We start from the raw sequence: 21148 nt of genomic DNA, 5'->3' as shown, positions 1-21148 counted from the left end.
CCCAACACAGTAAATACTATAAATGTAGTCGGGTAGAGTGGAGGGGAAAGGAGTAAGGCTAGTGTTTAATTGGTACAGAGTTTCACTGGGGAAGATAACCAAGTTCTGAAGATGGATGGAGTCAATGGTTACACAGCAATATAAAAAGTACTTAATGCAACAAGTTGGACACTTAAAAGTTGTCAGAATAGTAACATAATGACCAATATATAATGTTATGTATATTTTACCAAAATTTAAAAACTGTGGGTGATAGGATCATTTAGGGAGGAAATGAAGAGTAAGGAAGGTGATGGGCAGAAAGAAAAGAGCTTGGGAAACAGCTGTGAGGACAATGGCATTGAGAAAGGATCTTCAAGGAACTTTTGGGACATGGAAAGAAAATAAGAAATTGATGTCTCCCTAAGTATGAGAGTTGAGTTTCCTGTAGGGAGGAGTGTTGGATTGCCTGAAGACATTCGTGTCACTTGACTTTGAACCTAAACCTTAGCCCACTGAGCTAAGATTCCCTTTGGTACATTGATTTTTGTGAGTCGGCTTCACTCTGCCAGTCCTGATGATGTCACTTCCAGCCACCTACCATACCTGACCTAGGCTACCTCAATGCAAAATCCTGGTCAGGTCTCCTCTCCTTGCTCCCTCCCTCCCCCCAAACCAGTCCTATTTGTCCTTTGTGGATATCCTGGTGAGATAAAATTGTTCTTTAATTAAAAAGATATAGAATATGGGACTTTTTCCCCCATATGTCATTATTATTGGTGTATGTATATTTTCTACCCTGAACAACAACAACAACAACAAAAAAAACCCTCCAATCTTGGAATCTCAAGAGAGAAAGGGGGGGGGAGGGAGAACCTTACTAGGGATTGTTATTTTATGGTCAAGATTCCTTTACTAATAGAAGAGTTCATCTTTTGGTTATTGAACTTTGACTCTTTGATAAGTCATAGGTTGGGGAAACAAAGTGAAACTTTTACAAATGGGAAATGAACACAATTCATCTGTATGGGCGAAAAGTTCTTTTTTGGAGTTTGTTTTTCGGTGATTACATTTTGAAGAACCTAAAGTAGAAGACCATGGGTTCAATGATTTCTTTCCTTTTCTTGTTTTTCCTAGACATTGTCTGGGAAATCATCCGATGAGAATCAGAAGACTGCACACAAGAACTGTGGTTCTTAGTGCTGCAAAGAAAAGGGCCTGGAAATTTTTTTTTTTGTATTGATTTTATTTCTCCAAGAGATTTCTTACAAAGTGAATTGACCTTGTACAGTTAATTTGATGTTATCTTAAGAAAATAAATGAAGTATGCTTTAGAAAAGAATTATACATGTTCCAACCAGCCATCTCATTTGGCAGTCATTTTCCACAGCTTTTGTGCTTTCTGGGGGTGGGGAGGTGGGGTTGTTTTTACACATAAATGATTAAATATACACACAGAAATCCAAATTCCAAATTCTTTCTGACCTTCTTCTACAATACCAGCTGAGATCCAGAGACCAAGCACCAATCAAGGGGCGGGGTTGAGGGGGGTGTTCTTTTTCCAAGGCTGCAGTCGCTTCGGGCTGCTTGGCCATCAGTCCTCAAAGTGGCATCCCCAGAAGATGTGACTGAGGTCCGAGCAGTGCCCACACATGAACCTAGCCATTCTTCCCAAAGTTATGGCATTTGTGGGACACACAAGAGGGACTTAATTGCATCCCATGGAAAAAGAGGTTGTCTCCTTGTCCTGTTTGCAGTCAGCCCTTTGAGAGCACAAGATGCTGCAGCCAGGGAACCTTCCACTCCAGAGTTCCACATTGCTAGGTCCTCACCCAGCAACCCTCATGTTTTCACTCCATCCCTGGGACATAGGGGCCACTGTCCAGCTCTCAATAGTATCAGCATCTGGAGAGGTTTTCAATCTGGAAATTGTGGATTGAAAAGGAATCGCTGCTGCACTTCCCGGGACCTTTGCTGGAGAGCCCCAGCTCTGTATTCCTGCATTGAGCTGAGCAGCAGGTGCTGTCCTGGGTTTGTTCTCAGTCACCCAATCAAACCTGCCTGAACGGGGACATAAGGACCTATACCAGTCTATTTTTCTGCCTTCTTTCAGTCAATGCTCATAAATTTGCTCACTCAACAGCCAACACATTTGGAGACAGGGGCAGGTTACTGATGTGCAGTCCCTGGGTTGCTGTCTTTAGCCCTCCTCGTGCTGGTTTCCCTTGGGGTTTGGGGACAACTAACAACCCCCAAAGCCTCAGGTGTAGAGCTCAGAGAGGAAAATGGGAAGGTGGGCCAGGGTGTGTGTGTGTCTCCATCATTTCCTTTCTTTTGGAGCATTTGCTTTTATGAGTCACCAGCTGGTTCCAAGGTTTCTTTCCCTGCAGGCCAGGTGGTGTCCAGAACTGGAGGAGGCCTGGCTGAGCAGGAGGAAGGTGGCAGGAGGAGGTGTGGGTGACAGCCAAGAGACCCTGAGAAGCAGCATCCCTGGAGCTCTTTCCAGACTCATTCAGTTCAGCTGGCGCTGGATGATTCCACAAGAGTGTGGGAAGCAAAGGGCCCTGGGGAGGGGCTGCTAAGCCAGCAATGTGGGCAGCACTTTCTGGGAAACTCAAAGCGCCGGGGCACCCTGGGCAGCTTCGTTTCTGAGTCAGTGAAAGGTATGGAGAGGCAACTGTGGGGCAGAGGGAGAAAGGTGAAGGTGGGACAGGGAAGGGGCAGTTGGGGAGGGGCTCAGTCCTTAGTCTTTATTTTCTCCATGGAGAACCTCACTCTGAACTTGGAGAGGCTGCAGAGTCCCCATCCTCAGGGTCCTGCCCATGGGGAGAGACAGGCTGACCCCCTTTCACACGCTTCCACTTCATCCTTCGGTTCTGGAACCACACTTTCACCTGAGGGAGGAAGCAAAGGAGACTGATCACTCCAGGGCCCCGGTGACTTTCTCCCCATGGTGATGCTCAAGATAGCCAGGGTACAACTAACTCCAGGGACCCCAGCTTAAATCCCTCACTTGCTGCTCCCCATTTTCCCAAGATCTCAAGAACTGAGGCTAAAGGGAGAACATACCAGTCAGCTGAGAGGTCCACCTTGTATCTCAAGATGAAGCCCCAGACAGGTGCAGGAACCTCTGCATGGGCCCCACTCTTTCACCTGTCCCACCTTTCCTGTGCCAACACGCCTCCCTCAAAGGTCTGGGAGCAGAGGGTCATCAGCCTCATCCTTAGGTACATTTATAGAGCACTTTTCAGTTTAGATAGTTCTGATCAGCACATTTTCTGGTCTGAGTGTAGGATTATGACCTCATTTAACAAATGGAGACCCCAGAGTCATGGACTTGGCAGAGACAGGATCCACAGACAGGATCTTCTGATTCAAAATCTAACACTCTGGCAGAGTCCTCTGTCAACTGAATACTGTTATAGAATGTTGTTGGTGTTATTCTATATCAGAACATGGGTATGAGCAGGGTGAGATGTTCTGAGGAAAGGCCTCAGCAAAAGGCCAGGGAAGTTTTTCTCCAAGTGTGCCCAGGAATGAACTGCATATCCTCATGACCTGCAGAACTTATCACAAATGCAGATTCTCATTCCCTCTCATCATTATTGCAAAATTCCAGAACCCCAGGGTTCTGGAACCTGCGTTTGAACAAGTGCCGAGGTGATTCCGATACCCGCTCAAATCTGGGGAATAAGCAGATCAGATGTACAGAGAATCACCTGGGGGATATTTGAGAAATCTGGGTGTCTGGATTCCATCCCAGATCAATTACAATGATCCCAAAGAGTGGAGCCCAAACATCAGTGTTATTAAAATCTCCTCGGATGATTCTCAGGTACAACCACAGTTGAGAACCACTGGTTGGGTGGAGGGAGAAGAAAAAGAAAGTCCAGGGAGGGGTAGTGGGAAGGGAGAGAAGGAAGCAGGTGAGAGAGCAGTGAGAAGGTAGGGCTGCCTGGGCTGTACCTGTCGTTCAGAGAGGTCCAGGTTTACCGCGATCTCATATCTGCGGAGCCGGGTCAGGTAGTTATGGTGAGCGAATTCAGCCTCCAGCTCCCGCAGCTGCTCCTTGGTGAAGGCTGTCCTCTCCTTTCGGGCCTTGCTGCTGCCTTCTGGTTTCCCTCGGTTCTCTTGATTGTCTGGGGAGAAAGGACCCCCAAATAAGAAGATGTGAGCTGAGGGGGCTTGGTTGGGCAATCTTCTTTGGAGGATGCTGAGAAAGAAGCTACCTCGTTCCTTCATTCTTTTTAGTGCTGTATCCTTCTGACAGTTGGGAAGCTTTTGGGGCTTCCAATCTCAGTCCCAACCCCTGCCCTGCAACTTTTCTATTTCCAAAGGATGTAAAGCTGTTCTTGGCTGTTTAATGATCTCTGACCCCAGCCAACCCTAGCATGACATTAGTGGCTGTTGCATGTGTACCAGATGCTCTACAACAAATTCTCAAGGCATGTCAGGCCAGCAGCATCAGTCTCACTTGAAAACTTGTTAGAAATGCAAATCCTAGGGCCTCACCCCAGACCCATTGGATTAGAAATTGGGGTGGGGTGGGGATTCAGTCATTTGTTTTAACAAGACTTCCTGATATTTCTCGTGCATGATCAAGTTTATACACTTCTGCTCTAAGACCTCACTCCCCAAAGTTTCTCAGGCGGCCAGCAGCATCAGCATTGCTGGGAAGCTGGTCACACAGGCTGGCTCTAGGCCCTGCCAGAGACCTACTGACTCAGCCTCAGAGGGCCAAGTCTGGAAAGCCATCTGAACCCTGGGGAGGAGGCTGGTTAGACACAGTGGGACTCTGTCATAAAAGCTAACAGGGCCAGGGGAACATAAACTCTGTGCCAGGCACTCTACCTAGCACCTGGCATGCATTAATCCCCTAATCTTCACAATTACCCAACCAGGTGATTTTAGTATTAGCCATATTTTATACACCAGAAAACTAAGCACAGAGTTCAAATTGATCAAGTTTATCCAGCCAGGGAGTGATGGAGACCGGAATGAAACCCAGGCAGTTTGACTCGCATACTGTTCAAACGCAATATTTGTAGGAAGAATTACAAACTGTAAAGTCCTGTGCAGATCAAAGGGGCTGTGCTGTGTCTTATCTTTTGAGCTAGTGGCTGGACCTTCACTTCCACGGTGGTACACAGAGCGGCACAGGGAGGAGACCTACACATCCACACAATTAACTAACAATGCGTGCCACGTGGCCCGTGAATGGTTGCAAGAAGCATTCCTGCCATGCTCTAATATTCTGCGCTCTCTTCATTGGTCTCCTTTTACAGGCATGGGGACTGTGGCTCAGAATCAGGGGCTTTACCGAGAGCTGCGCCCCAACCCACTGCCGGCTCTCTGGTCCCCTCGTCGCCTACTTGGCCAGGGGTGGGTTCTCTGTTCTCTGAGGCCAGGTTTAAGCCGATCTGGGTGGTGGGCGGAGGATGCAGACGGGATGTAAGTCAGGCCAGCCGCCCACACTCTGGGCTGAGCTGCCAAACGGCGGAGGGGCCTGGGGAGGTAGAAACCCCACATTAACCGGGAGATCCAATTAGAACTTTGAGCCTGGCTGGTTCTTTCTTATGCTTTCCATTCAACTCGTTTGTACTTCGGTTTCCCCGACTTCCGCCCCCGGGGCGACTGCGGGGGCACCCGGAGAGAGGGGCGGGGTGGGTGGCTCTGCAATCCCGAGAGGAGCGGGGCCATGACGCTCCTCTCCCGCTGTGGCCGCCCCGGGAACCCCGAGATGGCCCGAGGGTGCTTCCCGCAGTCTAGATGCCTGGCCCGTGGGTGTCACGGAGCCCTGGCCCCGGTGCCCGCGCCCGATTCGCGGGGGCTGCCTGCAGGGCTCTCCTGGGGACAGGGGAGGGGGCGAGTTCCCCAGCGCGGGCTGCCTGCCCGGAGGCCTCTGGCTCCAGACCGGAGAAGGCAGGCCAGACCCCTCCGGAAGCCGGAGCGTGGGCCGGAGAGGAAGGACGCGCAGCTCCGGGCCGGGGTCCCCGAGGAGCCCCCCCGGCCTTGGCGGCTGCCAGAGCCGCACCCCGTCCTGGCAGCGGTCTGGGGAGGCTCAGGCAGCGGATGGACGGCCTCCCCGGGGCACATCCAGGCCCGTGGACGCTAAAGTGAGGCCAGGAACACCCCCCGGCTCCCGCCCCCCGCCCCCTCCTGGTGTCTAGTTCCTCAACCTCCTCCTGTCCCGGGGTTCACAGTGTTCAGAGCCTTTCCTTGTCACAGCTGGGGGTAGCCAATAGTCCAGAGGACTTGCGCAGAGGTTTCAATCCTGATCTTTTTGCTGGAGACTTTGAGGAAGTTACTTAACCTCTCCGGGCTCTCCTCACAAGAAATGGGAGAAAATAAGGCACGTACCTCCCAGGGCTATTTTGGGAAGACTGGATGAGCTAATGTGTGTAAAAAATGCTTTTAAAATCTAAAGTTACTGGACAAATATATTGTTCCAGTGTTTTCACTCCACGAGCTGCCATGGGAAAGCGGGTATAATAAGAGCTGGCATTTCTGAAGGCTTCTCTGTGCTTAGATACACTCACTTGTTTAATCCTTGCCACACATCTCCTCTGGGAGTAGGTGCTATTATTATCCCCTTTTAGCAAGGCTATGTGGATTTGCCTGATCATTTGGTTAATAGCTCTTTCCCAGGGATGCTTTCCTCACTCTTGCTTCTAGCCAGTAGCTCCTGTACCTGGCACATGCTAAACCATTTGTGGTTATACAGAGGAAGCAGCCTCAGAGAGGCCCAGGAGCTTGCCCAGTGTGCCCAGCAGCCTTTCAGCCACAGAAGGGAGATTTGAATACAGATCCACCTGATTAAAGCCAAGGCTTTCTCAATCTTAGCATCAGATTCTCTATCTTCTGGTTGGCCCTGGCCAGGTCCGGGAAAGGGACCATAGCAGCTCTGCTTGCCTCCGCCTCCAGGGCTCTTAGGGGCATGGCCCTAGGTTGCCACCCATACCCACCCTCCCCTTTTCTTAGGACTTCCTAGGTGTACACAGCTGCCTTGTGCTCTTCCAGAAAACAACTCCCATGTCCCCCCAAGTCCTGAACACAATCCTCCCTAGCAAAAGTGAAGAAAGGGAAATGACCCCTTTGCAGCTGGTCTGGGACCAATTGTGTGGGCAGCTGGCCACCCCCACCAAGCCAACTCCCGCCCTCCCCCTTTCCTCTCCTGTCTCCTGTCCTGATTTAGGTTCTGGGGCTTCAGGGCCTAATGTCTCCCCATGCTCTGGGAGAACGCTTGTCCCTCATTAACTTTCCAGAGTGGCATAAACTTTTACACTGTTAGGATTGATAAAGGCACCAGAAGTATGGGGAAGGCACTGCGAATCTCAGGTGGAAGTTATTGTTCTCTTGTTTTGCAACAGTATTAAAAATGGCAATATTTTTATCAAGACAGGAAAAGAAAACCATGAGCACTTTCTTGCCATTTCTGTCTGGGGGTGTCCAAGTCTGCCATTTCAGGGGCTCAGTTCAAGTGCATACTACCACGTGTAAGGAACTCATGCCCTGGGTAGAGTACATCTTTGTTGGGCAGGCTCCCTCTCCTTTCTGGGCCAATTTCTCCATGTGTAGAAGCATGAGATCAGACAGGACTCTTTCCCCTGGAGAGCTGGAGTTCCTTCCAATATACAAGCTGTGACACCCTCTTTTCCTCTCCCTGTCCCTTTTCTTTGGACAACATCTGGCCTTGATGAACTCTGTGGCCCCTTCCATCTCTTACTGTGTGATCAGTCACAAAACTCTCTCCAACCTTCCCTCAGTCCTCAGCCCAAAGATTGGGCATATGCTAGAGAATTTCTCTCTCCCTCCCACATGCAAAACTTCCTGTCCTGAGCTGAGTGAGGGGTACTGTATTTACAGATGCATCTGAGGACCCATTGGAGAGCCTAGGCCTTTGCACTCACAGGTGCTGGCTCCAAGGAGGAGTTTTCTGACCTTGGGCAAGTCACTGAGGTTCTCTGAGCCCCAGTTTCTTCATTTACAAAATGAGAATAGCTACACCCACTGTGATTATAAAGCAAATGAGAAGGTAAAATGAGATGGATAACACGTACTCAGCCCTAGCGTGGTGCTGGGCCCAGTGAGACTCTGATTTTAATGGATGTGATGTTTGAGATGTGATTCACCAGCTTAAATAAGATGCTCGAAAAGCACCACTTCTCCAGCCCTGTGTGGAAGAGATGCCCTTCCGATGTCTGAGTTTTCAGCAATTTTCCCTTCACTTCTTTTCTACATCTGTGAATACAGATCTGCATATTCTGGACACTATTGGCACCACTCCTTGAGTCTTCCAGGGGGCCCAGACTCCCACGCACAGTTACAGAATGACCATCCACATTGGTTCTCCTGGTCCTGCTTCTCTCAGGGGTAGCCACTGCTTTTGGCAGGATCACAGAGGGAGGAGGCAAACCCTCAGCTGGCTGCCTCTGTGGTTAGGGAGGAGCCACCCACCCCAAGAAGGGCCACGAGGGATCAGTCAACAGTACCCCAAGAAATGCAAACAGGATGTGTGTGTGTGTGATTGCAGTTTCCACCATGAGCTTTTGCATAGTCCAAGGCGAATTATTTCATAAGTAGGTGTCAGGTTTGGCAGGCCTTCCTAAAGTTAGCAGACAGCCTTATCAGAGCTGCAGGAAGGTTCCATCAGCCGAGTGGAACATGCCTTTCTGGAGTCCTATGTTCCCACTCCCCACTCCACAGCATTATTTTACATATATTTCTATCCAAGACCATACAGAAAGCCACATGTCCCAGATTCAAATAGCACTTTGCAGTTGATGGTGGATTTCTTTCTCCCATAGAGAAACTTCTTTTGGACTTTCATATCTACTCCAGGATCACAGAATAGTAGAGCTGGAAGGGATTTTAGAGAAGACTTATTGTCCCTGTTCATTTTATAGGTGAGACAGAGAAGGTAAGGGACTAGCCTAAGAATACAGAAAGTTAGTTGCTTACTGGGGCTGGATTCTGTACTTCCTTATAGGTAGCTATTTATACACCATCATGCTGCTTCCTATTGAATCATTATTATTATTACTTTTTTTCCAGTTCTGGGGGTTGAACCCAGGGCCTTGCACATGCTAGGCAAGTGCTCTACTACTGAGCTACACCCCAGTCCCTGTCCTAGTAATTATTCTGGAAGGACCCCTGAGGACCTGCTTGGGCCCCAATCTCTGTTCTAAATTTCTTTTTTTTTTTTTTCTTAAAGAGAGAGTGAGAGAGGAGAGAGAGTGAGAGAGAGAATTTTTAATATTTATTTTTTAGTTCTCGACGGACACAACATCTTTGTTGGTATGTGGTGCTGAGGATCGAACCCGGGCCGCACGCATGCATGCCAGGCGAGCGCGCTACCGCTTGAGCCACATCCCCAGCCCCTCTGTTCTAAATTTCAGTTAGCACATTGAACAGGTAAGGAAATTAGACCCAGAGGCTAAATGGCTTGTCCAATTCTCCTGGGACAAGTCTAGGGCTATAGCCACATATCACACTGCCCTAAAGCAAGGTGGCAGGGGTGGATAATGGAGGCTGTGTCTACTCCAGGTCTGGGTCTGGGTCCAGGTCTGGATCCCTATTGCCAGGGAAGGGAGAGAAAGGGACTGTTTGGCTATGACCTCAGTAGGTGAGGCAAACCCCCTGAACATGGTGCCTGCAGCTTCTTGGGCTGCCACACTAGGGACACTTGGAGGTGATCATTAGCTCTGCTGTTTTCACCTTCAGGAGCAGGGCTCCAAGTCCATCAAAACCAGACCAGACCTGGAATGAGCCAGACCAAGACCAGTTGGATATTCCCATCTGGAACCTCCTGGGCTTGGCCTGACTTTCTCACTCAGCCCTTCCCGAATAGCCAGACCCTTCCACTCTCTTGCAAGTGCCTAATTGTATATATCGGCAGGGGTCCTCTTTGAGGAGCCCAGCAGTGGGGACAGGGAATTCAGGGTATGTTTTCTGGGAAAGAAGCAGATTCTTCTGAATGGGAAGGCCTGGTTTTGGAGAGTCCCAGATGTGGTGGAACTGTGAGTTTAGGCAGTGGTGAGGAGAGTGGGGGGGACTGTGGAATACGGAAAAACCAAGAATAGGGGGAACAGAGGTGGCGGTGGCAACAGGAGGTGAAGATAGCGGGTTTTTTTTTTGTGTGTGTGTGTGTGTGGTGGTGATGTGGGGAATGGAACTCAGGGCCTTGTGCATACTAGGCAAGCACCTTATCCCTAGCCACATCCCCAGACTTGGGGAGCAGCCTTTGAGAGAGGCTGGGGAGGCGCAGGCAGCACTGGGCTTTGTTCATGTTTATAAGTTCCAGATGTCACCCTCAGTTGTCACCAAAGGAAGTAGAGGCTTCAGGATCTAGGGCTGCTGCTCATGTGGTCCCCCTGTACTGTTTCAAGAAAACAGGGAAAAGCAAGAAATAGAAGAGGACAGGGTGGGTCCTGGCCAGAGGCAGGGAGTTGGATGTGAAACTCCCAACTCTGTGTGCCGAGAGGGTATTGGGGGCTCCGGGGCCTGTAGGGGACGTAAGGCCTGCCTCTCAGGAAGAAAGAATCCCTCCAACCTTCCTGATTTATTCAAACCAGAGAAATAGGCAGCCTGAGTCCCTATCTGGTAGGGCAGTGGGCAGAGTTGAAGCAGTCCCTTCACTGACCGTCTCGTGGCCCATGGGCCCTTTGAACCTTTCCATCTTACATCTTGGTCAAGATTCTGCTGCCTCAGCAGAAATAGACTTTCTCCAGAACTTCCTAACCATAGCTGGTTAGGGGCCTGAGCAGGCCAGGATTTGTGCTGGTGCCTCTGAGCTCAGATGTGGCCAAGGCCTCAGTCCTGTTTGGGCCCCAAACTTTGCTTTTCAGAGACACAGCAGGAGCTGGGACTCTGGCCAGGAGCTCTAGCCAGGAGGCAGGGAATGCGAGGAGCAAGGATGGCCAAGTGTGGAGTTATTTTCTCCTCTAAGCTAGTCACCTCAGGCCCTAAGCTTCTTTCTCGCTGGGGCTTCTGGGTTGGGTGTGGTGGTGCACGCCTATAATCCCAGCATCTCTGGAGGCTGAGGCAGGAGAATTGGGAGTTCAAAGCCAGCCTCAGCAACTTAGTGAGGCCCTAAGCAACTCAGCGAGACCCTGTTTCTAAAAATAAAATACAAAAAGGGCTGGGGTTGTGGCTTAGTGGTTGAGTGCCTCAGAGTTCAATCCCTGGTACCAAAAAAAAAAAAAAAAGAAAAGAAAAAAGAAAAAGGAAAAAGAAAAAAGAAAGAAAAAGAAAAGAAAAAAAGAGGGGCTATAGCCACTGTGTACCCTTCAACCACACCCTGCCCAGCACTGCAATGACCCTGGACCAGAGAGCATTTAAAGCCAGGCCACCCTGGCTGATGGCAGGTAGCAAAGTCTCCAATTTAGCTCAGGTCACTTTGCCTAGCCAGGATTTGAACATGAGCAATTTGGGATGCAGCCAGCATGAGGGGGAGATATTGAAGACAAAAGGGGACTCATTTATCTCCACATCTGACCCCAGCACCACATGAGGGATTCCTGAAGAGTCAGCCCAGCCTGCATGTTTATGCATCTTTCTGACCCCAGACCCCAGCACTCACTCTGACCATGGGTTGAGTTTATGATTGAAGTCTGGCTCTTTGAAAACCTTTTTCATCAGTGAGACTGTAAAAGCACATGACTCAGGGTGAAACACTCATGCCAGGCGGTGCAGCTGCTCTCAGAGAGAAAGTGAGAAAATAAATGCAATTGAGACTATTGACCAGATATTGAATGAGCAATTCCTGTGTGTAAATGTGTCACCAGGAGCTAGGGGAGATGGCACAGGTGATGTGATACCATTCTGATCTTCTAGACCCTTTAGTTTTAAGGGGACAGGGAGTTGTGTGCATCCATAACTCTGGATGCAAGGTCAACTGGGTTTGATGCCACTGTAGAGGTACACACAAGGCACCATTCATGTGTGCAGAGATGGAGATCAAGAAAGGATTCTGACATATTTAGGAAACTAGGAACAGCAGGAAATTACCACAACCTAATGAGGAGCATATGTGAAAAACCCACAGCTAATATCATACTCAATGGTGAAAAACTGAAAGCTTCGCTCTAAAATCAGGATCTGGAACAAGGCAAGGATGCTCATTTTTGCCACATACATTCAAAATAGTACTGGAAGGGGCTGGGGTTGTGGCTCTGAGGTAGAGTGCTTGCCTGGCATGCATGAGGCACTGGGTTCGATCCTCAGCACCACATAAATATAAAATAAAGATATTGTGTCCACCTATGACTAAAAAATAAATATTAAAAAAGATAGTACTGGAAGTACTGGCCAGAGCAATTAGGCAAGAAAAAGAAAAAGTCATCCAAATATGAAAGGAAGAAATAAAATTATCTCTCTATTCACAGATGACATGATCTTATATGCTGAAAACCCTAAGATTCCACATAAAAAAGAACTGTTAGAATTAATAAATTTAGCAAAATTGCAAGATATAAAATAACACACAAAAATCAGTTGTGTTTCTATACACTAACAATCCAAAAGGGAAATTAAAGAAAACAATTCCATTTACAAACCTAACCAAGGTCTATATACAGAAAACTATAAAACATTGCTGAAAGAAATTTTTAAAAATACACAAATAAATGGAAAGACATTGTGTTCATGGATCAGAAGTCTTAATATAGTAAAACAATCCACATTTCCTCAAATGTGTAAAGCCCTGGGTTCAAGCCCCAGCATCACAAAAGCAAAGTAAAACAAAACAAACAAACAAACAAAACCCTAGAAATTCAATAAAATCCCTATCAAAATCCCAATGACATTTTTCAACAAAAATCCTAATATTCATATGGAATCTAAAAGGACTCTAAATAGCCAAAACAAAATTGAGAAGGAAAAACAAAACTGGAGGCCTCATGCTTCCTAATTTTTAAACAATTTTTTTTCTTTTTTAAAGAGAGAGATAATTTTAATATTTATTTTTTAGTTTTCAGCAGACACAACATCTTTGTTTGTATGTGGTGCTGAGGATCGAACCGGGGCCCCACGCATGCCAGGCGAGCACACTACCGCTTGAACCACATCCCCAGCCCTATGTTTTCTAATTTTGAAACATTACAAAGCTACAGCAATTGAACCATGGAATAAAGACAAAGAGGAATGGAACAGAATAGAGAGGTCAAAAATAAACCCTCAAATGATCTTTGACAAAGTTACTAAGGCTACACAATGGGAAAAGGATAGCTTTTTTTTTTTTTGTACCAGGGATTGAACTCAGGGGCACTCAACCACTGAGCTACATCCCCTATTTTGTATTTTATTTAGATTTAGGGTCTCACCGAATTGCTAAGTGCCTCTCTGTTCCTGAGGCTGGCTTTGAACTGGCTATCCTTCTGTCTCAGCCTCTGGAGCTGCTGGGGTTACAGGCGTGTGCCACTTTGCATGGCAAGGTTAGCATCTTTAACAGATGGTGCTGGGAGAACTAGACACCCACATGTATGAAGCCAGATCCTGACTTCACACTGTACAAAATTAAGTCAAGATGGATTGAAGACCTAAATGAAAGACCTACAAATATAAAACTCCTAAACTCCTTTGGGAAAGCTTCATGATTTGGATTTGGTGATGATTTTTGTAGATATGATTGCAAAAGCACAGGCAACAAAAGCAAAAATAGACAAACAGGACTGCATTAAACTTAAAAACTGCATGGCAAAGAAAACAATCAATAGAGTGAAAACAACCAATGGAGTGGGAGAAAATATTTGCAAATTATATTTCTGATAAGGGTTAATATTCAGAATATATGAAGAACTACAACTCAATACAACCCTCCCCAAAGAATCCATTCAAGATGGATGAAGAACCTGAATAGACATTTCTCCAAAGAAGATACATAAATGGCCAACACTGATATTGGAGGGTGCTCAATGTGACTAATCATTATGGAAATGCAAATCGGAACAATCATAAGCTATCACCTTAAACCATTAGGATGGCAAGGAAGGAAGGAAGGAATAAGTGCTAGCCAGGATGTAGAGCAATCTGAACCCTTGGAATATACAACAGTGAGGCTGCTATGGAAAACAGCACGGAGACTCCTTAAAAAAAATTAAGAATTATCATATAATCTAGAAATTCTACTTCTAAGCATATATATCCTCTGAAGAACTGAAAACATGAGCTCAAAGAGATATTTGCAAACCCAAGTTCACTTCAGCATTATTAACAATTGTCAATTGTGTCCATAAACAGATGAATGGATAAAGGAAATATGGTATGGGGTTGGGGATGTGGCTCAATGGTAGAGCGCTTGCCTAGCATGCATGAGGATCTGGGTTTGATTCTGTCAGGCTACAATGTTGACAAAACCCAAGGGTATAAATGGTATAAGACAGTCACAAAAAGACCAATACTACATGGTTCCACTTACATGAGATATCTAAAATAACCAACCTTCTAGAAAATAGCATGATGATTTTTCAACAGATATAGTTTTTTTCTTTTTTTGCTGAGACGACAGGAATTGAATACAGGGCCTTGTGCATCCTCTGCAAGCACTCTACCACTGAACTGCATCCCCTACCCTTGCAAAATTTTAATTTAATTGAATATTGAGACAGGGTCTTACTATGTTACCCAGGCTGGCCTTGAATTTGTAATCCTCCTGCCTCAGCCTCCTGAGTTGCTAGGATCAGAGGCAGGTGCCACCACACCTGGCTAGAATTTTGTTTTCACAAAAATGCAACAATTCTAGAAATCTATCACACAACAATGTATCTATATTTAATTACTGTACAGTATCATTTCAAAATAGTTAAAGATAGCAAATTTTATATTATGTTGTTTTGACCATTATAAGAAAAAGGAGATTTCAAATATAGAATGTCACATGATAAGAAATCTTAGGAGAGTTCCTTTATGAAGTTGCAAATTATAGTTCACCAAAACGTTTTCATTTTTTTGGCGGGGGTGTGCCAGGGATTAAACTAAGGTGCACTTGGCCACTTAGCCACATCCCCAGCCCATTTTTTTTTTTTTTTTTTAATTTGGAGACAGGGTCTCACTGCATTGCTTAGTGCCTCACCATTGCTGAGGCTGGCTTTGAACTCGCGATCCTCTTGCCTCCTTGTCTCAGCTTCCTGAGCCACTGGGATTACAGGCATGAGCCACCGCGCCCGGCCCTTGACTATAGTTTTCACTTATATGATGCTATGTACACGTATAGTCATAATTTTTTTAAAAAGGGGGGATACTCTTGAAAGGGTAGATTTTGAGCTGCGTTTTGAATACGTAGGATTTCAACAGGCCGGAGAACTCTTGAATGCAAACAGCCAGAGCAGTCAGGCAGGAGGGGAAAGTAGGATGTATTTTCCATGCCAGCACAAGGTGTGGCTTTGTGACACCGTGAGTGGAGGTGGAGGTGGGGAGGTGGCCCGTCCTAGGGGGAGATCGGGTGGAGAAGGGCGCGAGAGAGGGACCGATTTGTGGACCGCTTTAAACCTCTGGCACATTTGCAGGTTTCCGTAGTTGGGCAGGGGCAGGTGGAGATCAGGTCTTGGAGAAAGGAAATCGGGTAAGAGGAGCCCCAGGGAAGCGCACTAGCTGGAGCTGAAGGAGGATGGGACGGAGGATGGGACGGAGCCAGTCCGAAGAAGACAGCGCGGAGCGCGCGGGGAAGAGAGCCTACAGTAGTGGCCACAGCGCAGCGCGGCAGGCGCCGAGCTGCTTCTCCTGCAGCCAGGCTGATCACACTCAACCTTCCCTTGAACCCCATCAGGAAATCGATGCGAAATCCCTCATCCCCATAAATAAAAGACGACCACAGTAGCAAGGACAGTTTGGGAGAAAACAACAGTGGCCTCACAGCTGTCCCTGTCAGCAGGGGTCTTTAACACCCACTGGCCCCCGGGTTGGGAGTGGTTGATGGAATAACATCGCCTGGATCCTCCTGAGTTGGTTCGTGCTGTGAACCAACAGAATGCCTGGGGTGGGGGAGGGCCAGGGACCCCTCCCGCCTCCCCCACTTTTTTGATAATTTACTGCAGCAAATCAGAGCCAGCTTCCAGAGGGGGCACAGGGGGAGCAGTTGAAGATGGCTGAGGAAGGAGAGGGCAGAGCAGAGAATGTTCTTTTTGTAAACACTTTCAGTTACTGGGCCTCCTGGGCCAGCCAGTATGGATACACATTTGCCAGGTACAACTTGGTCCCCTTCCCCCAACCCCTCTGGCAGATCTCTGAGCTCCAAGATCCTAAGTGAAGACAATTGGATTTTAGGGCAAAATAATTGCAAGTAGTTCCCATGTCTATGCCCCAGGCTCAGAAATTTCTGAAATAGTGTATTTGAGATATTCAATTCCAATCTTCCAGTAAGTATAGCACTATCTTTCACACCCCTTATTCTGAAGGCTGATTCAGGAAATATGGGCCTAATACATTTACAGTTGCTATTTATTAAACTCTTACTATGACTCAGGCGCAGTGTTAATCTTATGGATCAGCACATTTACCCTTCACAGAGTCTCTAAAGGAAAGTGCTATTGTTATATTCCCATCTTACAGCTGGGGAAGTGGAGAGTGCAAGAAGTTAATTTTCTCAAAGTCTCCCACCCAAAAGTTGGATGCTGACATTGTCACCTGTCAGTTCAACAGTGAAACATTATGGAAAGATGTATTTGTGGTCAATGCTGGTTGACCTTCCAGAGATGGCCCAGCTGGGACTAGGGCGAGGCACTCACTCTTGCAGAGCACAATTTTTTTCTTTCTTTTTTTTTTGAGTGCCCCTGAGTTCAAACCAGGAATTGAACCACTGAGCCACACCCCCAGCCCTATTTTGTATTTTATTTAGAGACAGGGTCTCACTGAGTTGCTAAGTGCCTCGACATTGCTGAGGCCAGCTTTGAACTCATGATCCTCCTGTCTCAGCCTCCCGAGCAGGTGGGATTAAGGTGTGTGTCACTGCACCCAGCTTGCAAAGCATAAATTTAAAGGGCACCCAAAATCTCAATAATCAAGACAAATAATGTTTCAATACAATAATTTGAATTATTATCATCAATTTTTTTGCATTGGTGGAAATCAAACCCAGAACCTTCCAAAGACTAGGCAAGCACTTTAGCACTGAGCTACCTCCCCAGCTAATGAGATGCTTTTAAAAAATCAAAATTAATGCAAAAATCCATAGTGAGGGGATGTGGCTCAATCAGTGGTAGAGCTCATGTGTAGCAGGCACAAGGCCCTGGGTTCCATCCCCAGCTCCAAAACAAATTCCATATGACTAAAATATTAAAATTTAAAATAGAGAGAGCCTCTACCAGGGACTCAGATCAGCCTGGTGGCATGGGGGTTCTTTGTGGGCTTATCCCTTCTGAGCTGAATTCCATATTCTGGAATTGGTTGAGTCCTGCTCATTATTTTTCCCTTCCTTGGGCTCTTATGAAGCTGACCCCTCCTGCCTCCTTCTTCTCCTTCAGTTAAATTCCAAATGAAGACTCTAGCATCTGGGCAATAAATATTTCCCTGCTGAACAGAGAGAGAGCCTGGGCCAGCTGGGCCCTATGCATGCCGCTGCAATCCTGCCATTGCTCCTGAAGGGACCCCACATGGGGAGAGCCCAGGGGCCCTCCTGAGTGGGAACCTCTTCCCACCAAGAGGTTGACCTTATCAAGAGTGTAGGACAGTCCGCAGAGGGTGTCCACGTGCTATTCAGGTGGTCAGAAGTTGGCACGTGTGCCTACTCTGTAATGGAGTGACCTCAGCCACTTGCCAAAAGGAAGACAGCACGTTCAGCTTGTGCTGAAACTCCAGATGATGAAAGATTTCGCCTGAGCCCAGCAGGCTCTTGGCTTTGCTCATCCTTCCCAGTGCCCTTGGCTCTCAGTTCCCTGGAAAGTGGCTGGTTGCAGCCATGGGGTGTGAGCGGAGCTGGAGGAGCAGCACAGCAGGCGCCACGGAGGGGGATGCTTTTAGCTTTTCTACTTGGCACACAGACACAGCGAGTGGCTAGTGGCGGAGCATGCCTTGGGCTCCAGAAGCACAAAGTGGCCCAACTCAGCAGATCACCATCCATGGACAGTAATAGTTAAACTCTGCCTCTGGGGATTTAGCCATGGGGATATAAAGGATCCTTCTATTTAGCAGCCAGGAGGTCATGCTGTGGTTATTGTCACCCACTGTCAGCACATGACAGGGCTTCGAGCATGGGGACCGATTATTATTTCCCAATGATGATTATGCTTCGAATCTGCTGCAGGCTGTGAGATTCAGAGTCACCAAATCTCCCCCTGGGGTTTCCCTGGGGTTTTGGACTTTGAATCCAAACACTAGAAAAATCCTGGACAAATTGAGATGAGGTGGTCACTCTGTTTTGACCCCATTCTTGCAGGATTCCCTTCAAACTTTATCTTTTCTTTCCACACATACAAAATTGAGAAACTAATAAAATCTGCTGTCCTGACTTTGTAAATATTTGTGGGACTCAAAAAAGAAGGTCTGGGGCTGAGGATATGGCTCAGTTGGTAGAGTGCTTGCCTTGCATGCACAAGGCCCAGCTACTTGGGAGGCTGAGGCAAGAGAATCACAAGTTCCAAGCCAGTTCTGTATCTAAAATAAAATAACAGCCAGGCATGGTGGCACACACCTGTAATCTCAGCTACTTAGGGAGGCTGAGGCAGGAGGATTGCAAGTTCAAGGCCAGCCTCAGCAACTTAACAAGGCCCTAGGCAACTTAGAAAGGACGTCTCAAAATAAAATAAAAGAGCTGGGCATGTAGTCCAGGGGTAAAGAGCCCCTGGGTTAAATCTTCAATACCAAAATAAAATAAAATAAATAAATAATAAATACAATGAATGAATGAATTTGATCAAATAAAATACAGTGGGCTGGGTGTAGCTCCGTGGCCTCGCTAAGATTCCGCTGCACCTTGGAACTCTGGATCAGAGCACATCCCACTGCTGACAGGCTTCTATAGGTCGATCTTCCTCTAGGTTTGAGCTCTTTGAGGTCAGGACCACTTTATTCATCTGAGCACCCTACTGTGCTTGGCAAAAGGCAGAAGCTCAGGCAATCTGTGCCAGGACCAAAGCTTTGCATAAAGCAAATCACTCTGAGTGCTCCTTTGCTTGTTGGCGCGCTCCTTTCCTGGCCTGCTCTTGCTTAGCTCCAGGAAGGTCCTTTATGCGTTTAGACCAGCAGGTCTCCCCTGAGCAAGCTGTAAGGAGTACAGTGAGGCGACAGGGGCAGGAGGCCGGGACACTGCCTTGTTCAAGGTGGGGCTGTGGGGCTGGGGGACCAGGCAAAAGTTGAAAGGGCAGTGAGAGAATCTGGGAGCACTTTGTGGGGGAGGCTAGGGACAACCACAGCAGGGAGGAGAAGGCCTTCGCCATCCTCCAGGCTTCGGGGGTCCATCCCCATTTACCCAAATTCCCAGGCTCAGAGCAGGGCCCTCAGCAGCCTGCCTCCCTAGCTCTTCCCAAGGCTGGCACTCCCCCAGCAGGGCCCTGCAGCACTGCCTTCCCTGAAGGTCAGCCAGACCTTGACATGCTGAGCTGTCCCCTTGGCCTGGACACAGCCCAGCTCTGTAGCCTGATCCCTCCTGGGCATCAGCCCCAAACCTCAGTCCTCTTTCTGTCTCTGTCTCTTGCCTCTCCCATTCCCGCCCTGGGCCTGCTTCTTTGCCTATAGCTTCCTGGAGGTGTAGGGTGGCTCTGCAGGGCCACCCAAAGTCCCAGCCTCAGTCCTAAACCTCTGACCTTTGATCTCAGCTGAATGGTCAGGAAATCCCCCCTCTGATCCTTGACAGTCTGTACCCAGAGGCGCCATCCCATGTGTCCTTCAAATCTTATTTTATTCTCTAGCTGGCACATCCTTCCCAGGAACAAGAGTGCTAGGGACACAGACATAGTCCCCATCTCCAGAGAATCCTCAAACTGCTAGAATGGAAGAAACCCCAAGTCGCCTGCATTCAGGTAGGTTAGATAGTATTGTTTGAAATTCATGATAAGGGCTCCTAGGCTCAGAAAGGGCAAGCAAGCTCCTCAGTGTCACACAGTAAAAGAATGGTCTACTCCTGTGCCACCTACCTGAACTCTCCTTTTTCCGTCTGGATGATTTCTTCTCCGTCTCACTGGCCGTGCTCCCAAGCACCCCGTAGTCCTCGCCTGGGCCTCCCATGGTGTCTACCAGGCCTGGGCTGCTGGCTCCCATCTCCCTGGAGCCTCCAGCTGGGCCCAGGTTGAGCCTCTGCCGGGCCTCGGAGACAGGGAAGTGCCAGTCAGGAGGCTGCGGGAAGGCGGGGTGCTGCTCAGTGAAGAGGCGCTCCTCTTGGGGTAGGCTGTGTGGGGTGGCCGCCAGGCAAGAGGCTGAGAAGTCGGGGTAGGCAGCTGTCGCTGTCGCTGGGAAGTCTGATTTCTGGTGGAAGGAGAATGGGGTTGGCGGGTAGTGGGGTAGCCCTGAGGCCCCCGTGCCTTCCGAGTGGGGGTTTCGAAGACAGCCCCAGACAGGGGCAGGGGGGTGGGGGCTCCTCATGCAGCTGTTGGCCACGGGATCCATCTGCTGTCTGCTGCCCACCTCAGTCCTTTCAAAAGTTTGACTCTTTTCACTTTTTATATTCAAATTTTTAAAAAAATGCAAAAACAAAAACAAAATTCAATAGGAGGGGAAATGTTCAGTAGCAAATTCACTCCAGGAACCAAAACAAAAACAAAACTAAAGTCTCTTCTGAAATTACACACACATGTGGCCAGCGACACACACACGTGTGTGTGTGTGTGTGCACACCTGTGTCGGGCTTCACTGCTTGCTTCCTGCCCCCCAACACACCAGCCTGCCTATCGGGGTCCCTTGTACATGTATTTGTTGCCGATGGCACTAAACATTTTCACTGTCCCAGCCCAGACGCACCAGCGAGGAGGAGATGGTCCTGGAGCCCGAAGCAAATGCCTGCAGAGGGCTGGACCAGGGCTGCTGAGACACACTTTTAAATCCTGCGGTGGGGAGAGAGTGACAAATTTCTGAAGTGAAATGTGAGAGAGGAGAGGGAGGGGTTAACCCGCTCACACAAGGTCCCCTCCAACCAAAACCCGAGCAGGCAACTATTAATCATCAGAAACCTTATATGCACATCTAATGGGATTTGCAGATGGAGACTTTTAAAGAAACATTGTCTGTATTTTTTTTTTTAAGGAGA

The 21148-nt window shown here is 48.0% G+C and overlaps 1 protein-coding gene across 3 annotated transcripts; it reads right to left on the bottom strand.

Moving 5' to 3' along the window:
* Positions 1-1231: 1231 nt before the first annotated feature.
* Positions 1232-20926, bottom strand: MEOX1 (mesenchyme homeobox 1). Of its 3 annotated transcripts, XM_081272570.1 has the most exons (4): positions 20863-20921; positions 20043-20370; positions 3946-4118; positions 1232-2873 (listed from the first exon to the last, which is right to left on the bottom strand). In XM_081272570.1, exons 2-4 carry the CDS (start codon positions 20164-20166, stop codon positions 2751-2753), a joined length of 420 nt encoding a protein of 139 aa, XP_081128696.1. In that variant the 5' UTR covers positions 20167-20370; positions 20863-20921; the 3' UTR covers positions 1232-2750. The 3 variants fall into 3 exon arrangements, with proteins under 3 accessions (XP_081128696.1, XP_081128695.1, XP_081128697.1); XM_081272569.1 differs by having other exon boundaries at positions 20043-20923; XM_081272571.1 differs by lacking the exon at positions 3946-4118 and having other exon boundaries at positions 20043-20926.
* Between the last annotated feature and the right edge of the window lie 222 nt (positions 20927-21148).

The sequence above is a fragment of the Spermophilus citellus genome, assembly GCF_964194105.1.
Source record: "Spermophilus citellus genome assembly, chromosome: 17".
Classification (NCBI taxonomy): domain Eukaryota; kingdom Metazoa; phylum Chordata; class Mammalia; order Rodentia; family Sciuridae; genus Spermophilus; species Spermophilus citellus.
This window is presented reverse-complemented; position numbering and strand designations above follow the sequence as displayed.

Bases quoted from the DNA above. Each gene is read 5' to 3' on its own strand.
- MEOX1 (XM_081272569.1), bottom strand. From the start codon at position 20,511: ATGGATCCCGTGGCCAACAGCTGCATGAGGAGCCCCCACCCCCCTGCC. The intron at 4,119-20,042 runs GTAGGTGGCACA...CTTTCTCCCCAG, and splicing joins ACGGAAAAAGGAGAGTTCAG to ACAATCAAGAGAACCGAGGG. The intron at 2,874-3,945 runs GTACAGCCCAGG...TTCCTCCCTCAG, and splicing joins TGGACCTCTCTGAACGACAG to GTGAAAGTGTGGTTCCAGAA.